At 45.8% G+C, this 14962-nt stretch overlaps 1 protein-coding gene across 1 annotated transcript in view; it reads left to right on the forward strand.

Moving 5' to 3' along the window:
- Nucleotides 1-14962, forward strand: part of PAPPA (pappalysin 1) — a 182085-nt gene that overhangs the window by 92614 nt on the left and 74509 nt on the right. The window contains exons 9-10 of the mRNA XM_069031458.1: nucleotides 1337-1428; nucleotides 13582-13778. Coding sequence (XP_068887559.1) covers nucleotides 1337-1428; nucleotides 13582-13778 — 289 coding nt within the window. The remainder of the gene's footprint in view (nucleotides 1-1336; nucleotides 1429-13581; nucleotides 13779-14962) is intronic.

A 14962-nucleotide genomic window follows, 5' to 3' on the forward strand; every position in this document is an offset into this window, starting at 1 on the left:
TGCTGTTTATGCTGTTTGCCCGTGTATCCATATCTTTATACACGTATATGACATTTCCTACACAGAGCTGGCGCTGGAAAAATTCACACAGCCTTTGATGCTGTCCTTAGATGTGGCGTCCCATGTGTGTGGCAGCTGGGTAACACCCTGCCACGTGTTGGGGCCAAGCTCCTGGTGCAACCCCTCGTTTGACTGACCACCAGAGCTGGGATGCATTTGGAGGTGATAGATTTGGCCTCTGAGGGAGAGCACTGGGAATTGCATGTTCTCAATCAGCTCCCCTCTCTCACCAGTCCCCAGGCCACCGAAAATGTAAAACAATCCTTCACAATTATGTTAGGGTTTATTCTTTTACTACGTTGGCCCTTAAGGCTGCTGCTTCAGAGCTTCCTGGCATTAGGTAATTTAATTATTTAAACTATGGAAGTAACAACAAGCAAGTGCTTAACCCAGCCAGTATTATTTGCTTGAAATAATGCTGATCAGCAATCATGTAGCACAACTCTGTCAGACGATATACCTGGCAGCAAATATTTGCAGGAAGAGGCCCAACAGGCAAGGAAATCGAAGAAAACAATCAACAACATATGAATCCAGGGCAGTCCTGGAAAGAGAGGTGGAGAAAGACAGATTAATTTTGCTTTACATAACTTTTCTGCTACTGTTATGTTTGCACATTCCTCAAACATCACTTGTGGCTTTGCAGCAAGTGTCAAACAATAGCTGAGCTGCCTCAGGAGCGAGCAGGAACCAGACTGTGTCACAGCTTGGTTGGTTGTGGCCCCACTTGCAGCTGTGGTAGCCCCTTTCTCATCTGGTTCCCACTCTTCTCCGCACACGCTGCCGCAGCCGTGCGGGCTGGCACGAGGCAGGGCTCCATCCCCAACACCCTCTGCTCCCTGTTGACTGCTTTCCTCCGAGTGCTGTCACCTGGAATAGCCCAGCTCCAGGCTTTGTGCCTTGTTATTCCCATGCTGGGGTCACAGGCTGGCCCTTCCAGATTTAATACAAAGACTTTCAGAGATTCCTGTTCTCTTTTTCCCCACCTGCTGAGCTACAGCCACACCAGCTATGAAGGAAGTTGCTCATATCCTCATCAGATAACAGCAAGTGGTATCCACATGTGCAGGAGGGAACTGGCCAGGCAAGCCTGTGAACCAGGAACGATGAAAGTCCTCCCTTAAGGAGGAAGGGAGAGGTATTTTAGGGGTCGGCACACAAAGCCGCTGTAACGGATTTCGGGACTTTGGGGTTCTTCAGAGGGGTTGCACAGACCATTGGGTGGATGCCACTTCGCCAGCTGACTGCTTTTTGCATGTGTGTGCCCTGCTTACAGAGAACTGGGAGAAGAATGTGATGACATGAACAAGATCAACGGCGATGGCTGTTCCCTGTTCTGCCTGCAGGAGCTGTCCTTTAATTGCATTGGTAAGTCTGGCTCAGAGCCCTTCGACCCACAGCGGGCAACAACTCCGTGCAGAGGGCAAGGGAAAAACCAGCAGTACTTTCAGCATTTCCAGCTGAAGAGTTGTCATGGAAGAGAGAAAAAAGGTGGAATTTGTAGGTTTGAAAGGCGAACATATCTTCCCAGCTTCTGGTCATTTTGATGGGAAATTGGTTCTGCTGGCTTTGAAACAGCCCAGGACTTAGGGCTAAGTCAGCCATTGTGGGACTGATCCAAAGCCCATTGAAGTCAGTGGGTGGTTTTCCACTGGCTTCAATAGGCTTTAGATCTGACTACGTGAGAAGACATGAACTGATTTTTTCTGGTAAACAGGAGGAGGAGTGAAAGGGGAAGGGACTGAGACCAGAAGCAAGTCCAGCTGAGGTCACACCTCCTTTGAGTTGCAAATCAATATCTGAGGATCAAAGGTCTGGCTAATCCCCTTTTTCAGAGGTGAAAACTACTTAATCAGATTTCATTTGCAAGCCTGGTTTGCTCTGATTAGCAAAACCTGTAAGCACAATGGCCGGAAGATGCTCGAGCTATCGGGGCTGCAGTTGCGAGCTTTACATATTTATTAAACTCTCTAGGAATGCTGGGGACAGAGAAGGGAAATGGAGACCAATTTACACTGCACCTTCTGTGGGGTTGCTTTTTATACCGAGGGCTCTGTGAGGTCTGGGAAAGGACGAAACTTGCAGAGCTTCAGGAACCAAGGTTAATGTTTATAAAGGATCGGCTTTTCCTCAAGACATTTTATGGGATTCCTTATCTGGACTGACCAAGCAAACACTCTGTCCCATGTTGTCCCATGCCTTCAGCTCAGGGGATCAGTCCTCAGCAGATAATACAATGTTGGCAAGTCTGAAATTTGCTCTTTTTGGCAATTTGACCATTATCTCTTGTGCCTGGAGCAACATAAAATGGACCTCACAGGCACCATGTTTCCCTTGGGTGGTAAACGGAGGGACTGCTTGGCTCATCAGAACAGCTACATTTTTACTTCAGCATGCCACACTGTGAGACTTGAGGCCCGATTTGGTGATGTAGTTATTTACATATGTAAGTAGTTCTATTGAAATCGGGCATATTTATGGTCGAGGCTAATTGTGACTATTGGTGGTCTTGAAGATACATTTGTGTTGCAAGTAACTTGCTGCCTTAGAGCCTCAAGCACTGAAAGATTTTAGTCATAATATTTTGAAAGTGGGATAAACACTTACGCAAATGCTTTGGGTTCCCCAGACATCAGGCGTGGCGTGAGGCTGGTTCCAGCAAGGGTTTGGGCTGGTGCTGGATGGTTGTGTCTGTATCACCCTGCTCAACAGCAGGGCTGAATTCCTTGGTCCAGGTCTGTGCTTTGACCGCATCCCAGCGTTACATTAGGACATGACCCAGGTCCTCCCTTGTGTCCATTGGTTTTCCAGGAAACCAGGTGATGTGGGCTGGGTGGGAGCTGTAAAATGCTCCAAAAAAGTCCACGGACAGGAGTAAGAGTGGGGTGTCCCAAGCCTTGGACCACACAGTGGTGTTCTTCCAGGAGTATGCAGGAGTCTGCTTCATGCCTTCGTACATAAAATCATGGAATTGGTTATGTTGGGAAAACCTTTAAGATCATCGAGTCTAATTGTATCATCCATCCACTATCATCCAACCATTCATCCCCCGTTCATCTCCAGGAGCAGCAGCAGGGCTGCCTGAGAGTGTGGGACAGAGCTGACAGCAGTCTGACTAGAAAACGAAGCAACTAAAATATACAGATTTTTCTACTCCATGACAGAGGAAGTGGGTTTTCAGATTTGCTTGTGTTGGAAAGGAGAGGGGAATTCCAGGGGCAAAAAAGTTGTTTGTTTGTCACGGGCTTTGGGAGGTTGTGGTTTGCACAGATCCTGGATTACAAAACAAATGATATCAAATTGCTTGTGAAATATTGAATATAGGGGACTCAGATGAATCAAATTAGCTGAATCAAAGGGAAGGTGCAGGAACAGAGACCTTACAAATGCTTTGTTGGGTGACTTTACAGTCGTGCTGGTGTGACTGCTGTGGTGGTGATGGGCTCAGTGTGTGTGCAGGGTCTGTGAGGGCAGCCCCACTGCTGTTTTCAGGCAAATGCTGCTTTCAGGTCTCTAGGACAGGCTCAGAGGAGGTAATACCTGTGAAACACATCCTGTTGGCTCTTGTGGTAGCTGGACCACCGTGAGTTATGACCCCAAGAGCTAAGGAGACACTGCCAGTTTGTCTTTCAGACAAATGAGCAGTGCTGATTTATATTCTGCTTAGCATATCAGGCGCTAAAATCTCACCAGAACATATAAAGATGTTGGGGAAGTGAGTGGCTGCACATATTACATAATAAATAATAGTAAAAAAGAGCAGAAATTCAGCATTCTCCATAATCTAACAATATCAGACCTAATCCTCTGCCTTAAGCTGAACAAAAGTCTTCTTTGATATCGGTGGGGTGTTTTCCTGGAAAATACAGAATTCTTGGGTTGTCATTTGAGGAGCAGAAAAAAATAAGCCTAATTTATTTCCATGTTTACAAGGCTAACACATGTTATAATCCTGTAGAACAACAAGTAGTTATTTCAGAGGGTGTTATTTTTTCAGTGATGTTCTTGTTGTATTATGTAGCTCTTTAGAGCCCCGGGAATCACTCCCCTTCACCAAAGAATTCAGTGAGCCTCAAACACATGTTCAGAGGCTTTGCTGAATCGGGGGCCTCAGGGTTTGATCTTGCAAATGCTTTCTTCCAGGCATGTTTCTGAACTACCACAAGGCATTCTTTAGACTTCAGCAAATCTAACCACAACAGTGAATGCAATGCTCGTCACAAATTGTCTGCAGGATTGGGTCCCACGTGGCTGGAAAGAACCGCTAAACATTTTGTTTGCTGAAGACGGGGCTGAAGGGGCATCGTGGGCGGGTTCCAGAGGAGGAGGTTTGATAGCAAAGCCCAAGTGAGCTCCTGCCTCCTAAAGCAGAGACCATGCAAGTCGCCTCACTTGGTAGGAGAGAAATACAAGAGAGCCCGCAAGCACCACCAGGCTTTAGATTCAGAGCCATGAATCACAGAATAATTTAGGTTCAGAGGACTCTCTGGAGGTCTCTGGTCCAAGGAGGGCCAACTTCAAAGTTAGAGCCAGCTTCAAAGTTGGAGCATGTTGCTCAGGGTCATGTTCAGCTGCATTCTGGATATTTCCAGGGATGGAGGCAGCCTGTTTGCAGGTGTCCCTCTGCCTCTCTCGCTCCCTTTGCCTTTTAGGATCATGGGGTTTATGGGCTTTTTTAATTGGTCCAACTTTCCTTTGACTAAATGGCACAAGGCTCTCAAGACACTTTGCACTAGTGCCTGTAATAAAATTAAACTTCTTTTTATTTTTTGTCTTGCTTTTGTTTTTCCTCCTTCTTTCCTCTCTAATCAGATAACAGTGGATCAATCTGCTCTGCCAGGGAGGAGGGGCGCGGGGGAAGGAAGGAGGGAGGCAGGGAAGAAAACTGTGTGGTCTCACTGTCAGGCTGTCCTGGCCTTCTCCGAGCACAAAGCCGAGGAACAGAAAACAGAAAAGATTAATAGCGTTTTCTTCCTGCAACATGCTGAAGAGCGACAGTGAGATTAATTAATTAATTAATGGAAGCATCTGGCATTGCTCCGTTTTTTAAGTTCTGCAGCACTCTCGCTCTTCCCAACCTGAAATTTATCATCTCTACCTTTCCTCCCCCCACCCCGCTTCATGTAGCGGGGTTTGCATATTTTTATCTTTTCCACACAGAATTTGGTCCCACAGGGAAAGTTTCACTTTGCCTTTTGATTTGTAGGAGACAGGCGATTCAAAGCTGCGTCTGTGTGACTGATGCACCCCTCTCCTACCTCTGGGCTGCTTTCCTTTCACCTTGCTCCTGATTACTCCCGGGATAACTGATTTTTGCGGTTACCGCGGAGCTCAGCCAAGTTCAACCTGACGTGTCCTGTGTAAAACAGACCCCATTTGTAAGAGTTATGATTCGCAGTGGTGGGAACCCGGGGCTTAGCACTTGATCCATTCCCAGTGGAGTGTTGAGAAATGGGTGTCTGAGGCACAGCTGAGCACCTTGTCCTTGGCGTGCACTCTCCCACACACCAGCACTGCACACCCAGATATATGTGGGACGCTGAAAAAGAGCCCGGCTTTCATTTGCATTCCTTTTGTGGAGTGGGATGTGCATTATGCATTGATTTAGCTCACCAGGGCTGAAGAAAGAGAAGGATATAATAAAAAAGATGCAGAGATCAATAAAAAGGGAGGGAGCGGGACAGAAAGTAATATGGAAAGAGATGAGTAAAGACTGATAGACACATTGAAACACAGCTGCGAAGTAACTCCAGAACTTCTATCTCCCCTTAAGTTTGCCAGGTAATTTATGTGGTTTTCAGACACATCTTATTGGTGTTATTATTGCTACACTTTATCTCCTTTTCTTATAAGGGACTCTTGGCTAAAGCCTTTTCACAGCAAAACAGGGCAGCACTTCCACTGACTTCCACATGTGAATGGTCACCCTGAAGAACAGGAATGTTTCAGGTTAGACACACATCTCGGTGGTGTGTTGGATCAGGGCCTCAGGTATGCAAAATACAAAGAAAAGGCACAGAGCAGAGGCAAAGGGAAAACAAATATATCTAGCTCTTGAATTTACCACCAATTTCTGGCATGCTTGAAACGTTAGTCACCAGTGGCTGCTCAGGGAGAAGTATGATTTTAATTTGACAATGATCCTTAAACACCTTTTCTTTTGCTCCTGCTTGGCCCCAAATGTTTTTCTGCTACCTTACAAATCTGGATCTGTCCTCCTCCTCAGAGGCCTCTCCCTCCAGCTGTGAGCCTTACCTTTGTGGGAGCTCTATCCTTTACCTCTCCCATTATCCATAAATTAAGCATAGCACTTTCCCCTAATCTTATTGTTTGGCGGGCTGCATTGCATTCAGGGAAATGATTAATATTCATGAGCTTGCTATCTCTGTTTGGTGCATAATCCTCTGGGGAAATTGCAGTGTTAAATGAGTGACACAAACCTAATTTTATATGTCTTTTCTTTCCTTTCTTTCTTTTTCCTTTTTTCCCTTTCTGACAGAGGAGTAATGTGCTTAAAATAAATTGATGGATGACCATCCATATTCATTGTGGGCATGCTTTGAGAGGGCTCCCATCCTCTCCCCCTCCTTTCCTCATACTACTGCACAGGAACACAGCTTTGGCTGCCCAAACCGTGGCCCCACGCAGCAGCTAATGGTGATTTTGCCTTCTTTCACCAGCATTAAATAGGCCTTGGCTGACCCTGCCGAGGGCTTTCAGTAGAACAACAGCATGGGAGAAACAGAGCCACCTTGCAAGAGAAACTCAGCATCTCCCAGGGCATCAATAAGGTGAAAGCATTGACCAAGGAGCTTGGGAAAGAGTTTTACTGTTGTTAAAGCAGCTGAGATTCTATAGCAGAATTTCATGGCAAATAGTCATGAATTTACTGGCCGGGGTTATTCAGATGATATTTGTGTGACTCCTTCAGCTTAAGGCAAATACTTTGAAGCTGACTGTTTCCTGCAGCTCGCGGGAGTGTGGCTACATGTTCTGAAATGTCTAAGCACTCATTTGGCAAGTTAGTAATCACAGCATCCTCGTAAAGTCTCTTAAAGTGATTTTCAGACTGTCATCATTAATAGTGCAATCCTAGGAGGGCCAGCTGAGCCACAGAGCAGAGAGAGCAGACATCTCAGGCAGCAAAACACAAAGGACAGATGCTTTTTTGTGGGGGAGAATGTGGGCTGGAGTGGTATTTGCCTGCATTTTTCCCTGGGCCAGTGACTCCAGCCCAGCTCAATCCAGCTTTAGTTTTTAGGACACAGCTACAATTAGAGTCCAGCAGGAGGATTACTCCTCTGCTTGTTGCATCCCTCACACACTACTGCCTGTGGATCTGAGAGGCTTCTACAGCTAGTCATACTCCCCTCAGAGCATCCTCTGTGACTCAACAGCAACTGTGCTCAGAGGATGATGATGAGCACAAGACCTTCCTTTGCAGTAACATCCAACCACATGCACTTTGTTTTCCTTGGGCCATGGCACTGCAGGGTTTGTGCTCCCTGGCTCCTTCTGCCAAACAATTGTGCCAGGTGTCGTGAAGGGCCATGCTGGCCACCTTTCTCATGGTCATAATGGTTACTCCTTTGTGTGACAGAAACCTCAAGACTTTCAGCTGAACATTTTCCAAGTTTAGCTGATAAATCTGTGTAATATCAAAATCTTCTTGGCACTGCTTTATGCAACCATGCAGGGAGGAAAACAAGGTGAGGTGGGAAGAGAACATGTGTTGCAGCGCTCTTACAACATGCCTGGTTGCCAGGGGTTGGAGATGGGTGTGTTGGGTCCTGTTGGCCATTCCTGGTTGCCAGGGGTTGGGGATGGCCACTTTGGCAGTGACAGCTCAGACAAGGTCTTGCTACCACTGCCAGCCATGGGAAATATCCTTTCTCTTAAGTGACAAAGACTCATGTTCTTGGAGGTGAAATATCAAATTTCAGTGCCGGGCTCTGCGAGGGAATTGTAATTGTATCTGTCTGCAGCAGACAGATCAATTGCATAATTCTGGTGCTCCGACTGCTATATCATAGCGAGGAGCCGAGTCCCGCCACACAAAGAAAGCCAGTCACGCCCAGGAATGCATTTCCACGAAGCAGCTGAATTACCAGGGATCCGTGCTCTGCAAAGGCATTATCCCTGCCCGCTCTGCTCAGGAGATGCTCAGACATGATTGTCATATTCCATGGAAAAAAAGCCTCCTGCGAGGCCCCTGGATGTTCCGCAGTAGATTGCGACACTCGCGCTGCCTTCATTTCCAAGGTGTCTGTTTTATTTCATTGAAGGAAGACGTCACCATTTATTGATATGCGACTTTATTCGGAAAGGTCTGCCCAAGCTCCGTGTAATGGTTTTCCTCCTTTCAAATCAGAACATCCAGGAAGGAAAGTAACTCTTGAATATTTTACTGTAGCAGGAAATATCTCTGTCTCTGCCTTCTTCAATATTAAAGAAGAGATTAGCAGATATCCTGGAAGCAGGCCACGTTATTCACTCTCTTCCCACTGAAGCCAAAGGTGAAACTCCCATAGAAATAAATGGAGCAGGTTCTGCGGTCACGCAGCCGCTGAGTTCATGTGATCTGCAGTGGAATTATTTTCCCTTTTGTGATAGAAACCTCTGGATACATTTCTTCTCCTCTGTGTGAACATAAACACCCGTGCTGGAGATGCCGATTAAGTGACGTGTTGGTAAAACCCTGCTTCTTCAGAAGCTGCTGACTGGTGAGCCTGGGGTTTGGCCTTTGCTGTGTCTGAAGGCCTGCACACCTCCAGACAGACCTCACGGGGGTTAAAATGCAAATCTTGTTCTGTTCCAAGAATTTGTTACTCTGAGACAATGCTTCTGCATTTTTGTCCTCCCCCCCCCCTTTTTTTTTTTTTTCCTTTTTTTTTCCGGACAAATAGTTATGTGGCATGAGGCTTGTTATAGTTGGAAACATCCCTGAGTAAACAGCTGAGATTAAAAATACTCCTTTTTTTTGTCTGGCCTTTAAAAAAAATGGTAGTTGCTGCACAAAAGAAGACTATGCCGATGCCAATCACTGTGTCCTGGCTGAAAACAGGAAGCTGCCCCCAGTGTCTGTCCCCAGCACTTTGACGACCCTGCTCGGACATTCAAAGCCTCATTTGAGGATGTGCCCTGTGCTTTGAATTGGATCTCTTTATCTCTCTTTTTTTTTTTTTTAATGAGGTGGAAGGCTGCCTATCACAGATATGTGTATGTCCTGCTTGCTGGCCTCTGTCAGGCTTCACTCGTTTTGCTGATGATTTTCCAGCTTCTCCTCAAACAGGTAACAGTGATGGGGAGTTACCTGCTCATCCAGACCTGCTCTGGTAGGTGCTTCCCAGTGCTCACTAAATCATCTGTGTCATCTCAGGCATCCTTTCATTTCTGAACCCCAGAGGAGGGATCTGTATTTCAGTACAAAAGGCAGCCTCTTGCACCGTGCTCGGGCAGCTTAGGAAGCAAGGAGGGATGGAGTTTGCATCATTTTCTGGTGCAACACACAAAAGCCCCAAGATTATTCTAGATCTTAAAGCTTGACTTCAAGAGTTCACAAAACAGGTCTTGCCAATCTGTTTCCTCAAGTCACACTTCTCCAGGTTGATGCTGCCACGGAGTCTTCTTCAGGGATTCCCAGATGTCACAGAAATCTTTACTGAACTGGAGACTGCCTTTTCCCAAAACAAGGGCAAGACAGGAACTTTGGTTTGGCCCCAATGTTTTTCTGCCTTAAGTAAGAACTTTCTAGGGGAAAAGGAGCTTGGGCTGCCTGAATGAAAATGTGTTCCCTGTGTCCAGCTCAGCATCCTCCAGCATCTGTTGTCAACCCTCCAGAGATGCTCTCTTCTGCTGCCAGGTGCTACTCCTGCAGACATTTTACTGTTCTAGATTTAAGCTGGATTTCCAGGCAACTGCTTTTTAATTTTTTGAAGTAATTTTTTCCTTGAGGACAAATCAGATATCCTGTATGTTCCCTTCCTCCATACCTCCTTCAAATCAGGTTTATCTTTCAAGTGAGAAGTCCATGGCATTGATGAGCGCAGTCTGTGGTGCAGGTCATGCATGACCAGTTCATTGCTGTGACCATCACCAGGTCTTGGGAGCCTCTAGACCTCTGTGGAGACAAAAATTAGCTCATGTTGCCAAGGCCACGGATGCATTTAATGTCACAGTAGTTAAGAAGAGAACAGAAAAAGCATTTTGCATTGTTATAGGAATAAAACCATTAGCTACTTATTCCTAGAAATACACCACTCCTGACACTGTCCTCTCTGGCTCTGAGCCTGTAGGACTCTATGAATATAACTGAGCTCTGTTCCCACCACTGATGAAAGGGAAAAAGCCTGTTCGTTTTTATTTTCTGAGGGCAGTTTTAGGAAGAAACAATCTGGTTGTTCTTTGCTTTGCTCATGAAAATGTAAAGCTCAACATGTAACCTACCAATCATCCAAGAGCAGTGGAAGAATCCAGAGTAGAGCTGGTGCTCCACACCTTAAGGAAGAACCTCTGCTAATTTTTTGGCAGCCCACCCAGATGCAGCACATTTGGCTGTTGAAGGTTGGTGCCCTCATCAGTGTCTGGGAAGGATTTAATGACAATCCCCTCTTTGCCATCACTCAGAATTGGGAAGCTCTCAGGCAGGAAAGGTCTTCCCCTCTTCTTACCAGCGCTCCCCTCAATGCACAGCACTTCACACTGTGTGATGAGTCAATAGTGAGACCAACAGATCTTCCTTGAAAGTAACCAGGGTTGTAAAGCCACTTTCCCTCACCATTTTTCAAAGCACACAAAGGTACCTCATCTCTCAGCTTCTGTGCACAGTGTCCCATGGGCGTGGGATGCGTGGCTCTCCAGGGCCAGCACAGCTCCAGGGCTCATGACAGTGCAGTTCAGCAGGACTTGGTTAATCATTTAGGCAGCCCCCATCTAATTCAGACATCTCAGGCTCTCCTTTCAGTTCCTCCCTCGGGCTTTGCAGACTCTGATCAGACAGATTTATTGGGGTCTTAGGCATAATCAGGAACAAATTAGCCTCTGTTAGGATCACACACTGTCCTGGATCACAGCTTTTCAAAGGCTGCTTTCCCCTCCGTGAGTATGAATTAAGTCATCAGGCTGGAGTAGGCCTTGAGTATTCTTTTATCCCAAACACATGATCTTATCAGAAGCCCATTACGTTTATCATCTCATTAGGAGGGAACATTTGGAGCCAGTGCAGGAGTATGTTGCTCTATAAATGTTGTGCTTACTTCAGTGCCTGTGGTGAAAAGAAGTCAGTGCTTTGGGAAGGCCGGGAAACACTGTCTAAATGCATGTGCCTAAAATTAGGCTGTGAGTTTGTGGGTATGTGTTTGCATGGGGGGGTGGCTGAGTCGGGGATGTGTAAAGGGAGCGCCCGTGCGTTTGTGTGTCAGTGTTTCTGTCGGTGTGGGTGTGCAGCAGGGTGGTGATGTTTCACTGTACGTGCATATCTGACTGTGCATATGTTTATAGGCTGAAGGTCAGGTCTTTTTGATATGATAGGTATTTTCCTTTCTTTCTTTCTCCCTTTTTACAGAAATAAGCTTCTTTTCATAAAATGACAAAGAAGCTCTTTTTTTCCCCAAAATGCATATTTTCATCTGTTTGGCATTTGTTTTTGAGGATTTTTGATTGCTGACCACAGTCTTTCTGGGGGTGAATATTTCTCAGAGATTCTGTTGGGGCTCTCACTCAAACTGGGACATAGTGGGTAAGCCACTTAGTTTTATCCTCCTGTCCTGAGACCTCGCCTATGCCTTGATATGGGAGAGGACCAGAACAAGAGATGCAGAAGGGCAAGGTGAGGCAACCAAGAGTTTGTCTCCATGGCCATCACAGTGACATTCTCATTCCACCCGTTCCTTGAGCTGGCCAGATGCAGGGCATGGCTCTCCCAGGGATGAATGAGCCCCATGGGAGTAGCACTGCTGGGCTGCTTTAGGGCCCATCAGCACTTCACCCGGACACCCCAGGAGCCATTGTCATCTCTTGTCTGGGAAACGCTCTCCCAAGCTCTCCTCGGAGCTCTTTCAGGGGTGGGGTATATGTTTGGTAGCTCCCAGACAAATGAAGATTTTAAGATGTGACATGTAGGGGCAAGAAGTTTGGCCGCCCTGGGAATATTCATTCAGGGCTGCACTCATATGGCTGAAACACTTTCAGACTTGTTCTCCTTTTCACCAGCTTGGAGCACTGGCCTGAAAAATACACAGTTCCCTATGCTTATCCATGTACACAAGTTATCCACAGAGGTTGTGATGAAATCAAACCATAATGACATTTTTCCCTGATAGACTTCTCCATTCTTTCAAAGCCACCCTCTCTTAAAGACCTGGAATATTGCACAGGAGGAAAAGGAGTGAAAGTCATTAAATAATTGAATAGCAATAAACCGATTTTTTTCTGGCTCATGATGGTATTTCACTGTGTAAACCAGGAGGAAAAATAAACAGGGGATTTAGTAGTTTGGAAGTAGCTCAAAATTGAGCAGCCGCTGGATTTTCTGACACCTAGCTCACGATAGTCCAATGCTACCGACAGGACTCTCCTTAGGGATCCTTTCCATCAGTCCAGCTAGCAGCTCTGGCTAATTTCCTACCGTTTTTTCAACAGGCTTATTTGCCAGACAAAAATACAACAGGCTGTCAGAACTAGATACCTCTGGGGACTGGCAATGATAATACAATACAAAATAGGATACCAACAGGTCAAAGGTTTCCATTTCACAGAGTACTCTAATTACTGAAAGTCATTATTGCTATGCAGTCTGTTTGAAAAGAGTAGATGGATCTCAGTTCAGTTTTTAATGGGCCAGTGTTACAGAAACAACCTCAAAAATTTGGCATCTTTGTTGGCAGTCTCATTAGAGAAGCCACAGAATAAATGGGCAAGGATAATAAAGTCTCCTGCTGCTTTTGATCCTTTCAGGTCAAATCTGAGTCATGTTGGTTGAAGCCGTGTGTGTATGTGGCAAACTCACCCTCACACTGTGTGTACTGTAGCTGCCTTGGATAAACAGATCTGTTTGGCCCTTTGGTCATTACAACTGTGAACTTGGCAGTTTTCACCATCTCTACAGCCACAGTTGCTGCTGTTGTTGTTGATTTGCAGATATCTTTTAAAAACAAAAAGGGAAACATTTTAGACCAAATCCTCCGCTGGCGTTTTTCCATCCCAGCTGGCGGAATTATGCCAACACCCACATTTGCCTCTCTATGTATTTTCTATTGCTGCTTTCTTCTCCTTTTAAAAGGAGATAGATGAAAATAAGCAGAAACCCCCTATCATTAGGAAATATCTTCAGGGAATTGCCCAATACAAAAGTTGGTTATTGTTGCTTGGCTTTGTTTAAATCAGCTCGGTATGACCTAGAAGTGACCAATGCTTCCGCCTCCCCGTGACCTGACACAGCAGATACAGGACCACTGATGCTATCAGGTCATAGGAACCACCCTGCAGACAAGTGTGATTTCTCTTCTCTGTTTCCCCTGGCAGATGAACCCAGCAGGTGCTATTTCCACGACGGTGATGGAGTCTGTGAGGAATTCGAGCAAATGACCAGCATCAAAGACTGTGGTGTTTACACTCCCAAAGGCTTCCTGGATCAGTGGGCTTCCAACGTCTCTGTCTCACACCACAGTGACCAGCAGTGCCCAGGGTGGGTGGTCATCGGTCAGCCAGCAGCAACCCAGGTGAGGACAGCATGTTCCTTCTTCTCTCCTGGAAGTCCAGCAAGGAGCAATGTTCTCAGGTGGAGGTCAATGGTCAGTGTCCAGGGCTGCTGTTACCCCTGCCTATTCACTTGTTGCTTCACCAAGGAAGGCCCCTGGCAGCAGTTTCTCTCTTTCTGAGCCTGATTAGTAGTGATGAGTTGAAATTCAGTCCCAGTCACCCAACTCGAACCGGCTGAAGTTGTGGCTGGATTGATTCAATGAGCTGTGCAGGAGTCACCTCTCCCAACCATCATCACCTAGAAGATAGACGGGCTCTTCACAGCAAGCACAGGGGACGAGCTTGTGGCAATGAGTTCTGAAGGCTAATGCCGAATAATACAAAAGAGTGTTCTTTCTTTTTTAATAGTTTTGTGTTTTCTGCCTCCCAGTTCCATAAAAGCACCCTATTGTTCTATTCTGAGAAAGGTCCTGTCCATTCCCAAAGCCATTCATTAGCTTTAACCCCCTTCTCCCATGTCTCCTTTGTAACATAAATAGCTCCAGTTACCATAACTTTACCTTTTGTCTCTTTGAGAGAATTAGATTCAAATGAGTTCAAAAAAACATTAGATAAATGCCTGGAAAACAGAGCTGTACAGGATGCAGATGCAGCAGTTCAGATGCAACCTGATTTGGGAAAGCCCACGTTGCTTGTTGATGATTTTAAAGGGAGAGAATCTTCATCTATAAGAGCTGTTTTGTATATTCCTCCTTCAGCCCCCACTGTTGTCCCTTACTAGAGATAGAGTACTTATCACACTAATCAACTTTGGCTGACTTCTGGTTGGATGCAGAAAAGTTTTTCTAAGAATCTAATTATCCAGGAGGTGTCTTGAGTGGGCAGTGCAGAGAGGAGTGCCGTGTCACAGATATGACAAGCAGATCTCTCTGTGAATAGTAAATGTTAAGCATTTCCAGTTGGCTTGCAAGAGAAAACATCTTTATGCAAGAGACTTGGCCTTGCTCACATTGCACAAGTCTGTAACAAATTAATGACCAGGTCAGTTCTAAATGCACAAAGCGTGGTTAGCTGGCAGAGTATCAAGACAGAATCCTGAGCCCAGTATTGACTTTTTGTCATGGTCTCATTTATTATTTCACACTGTAAAAGGAACTTTCCTCTAGACTCTTGCTTGTGCCTTCACAACTTCTTCCCCATTCAA

The sequence above is a fragment of the Aphelocoma coerulescens genome, chromosome 17 (genome assembly GCF_041296385.1).
Source record: "Aphelocoma coerulescens isolate FSJ_1873_10779 chromosome 17, UR_Acoe_1.0, whole genome shotgun sequence".
NCBI classification, from domain to species: Eukaryota; Metazoa; Chordata; class Aves; order Passeriformes; family Corvidae; genus Aphelocoma; species Aphelocoma coerulescens.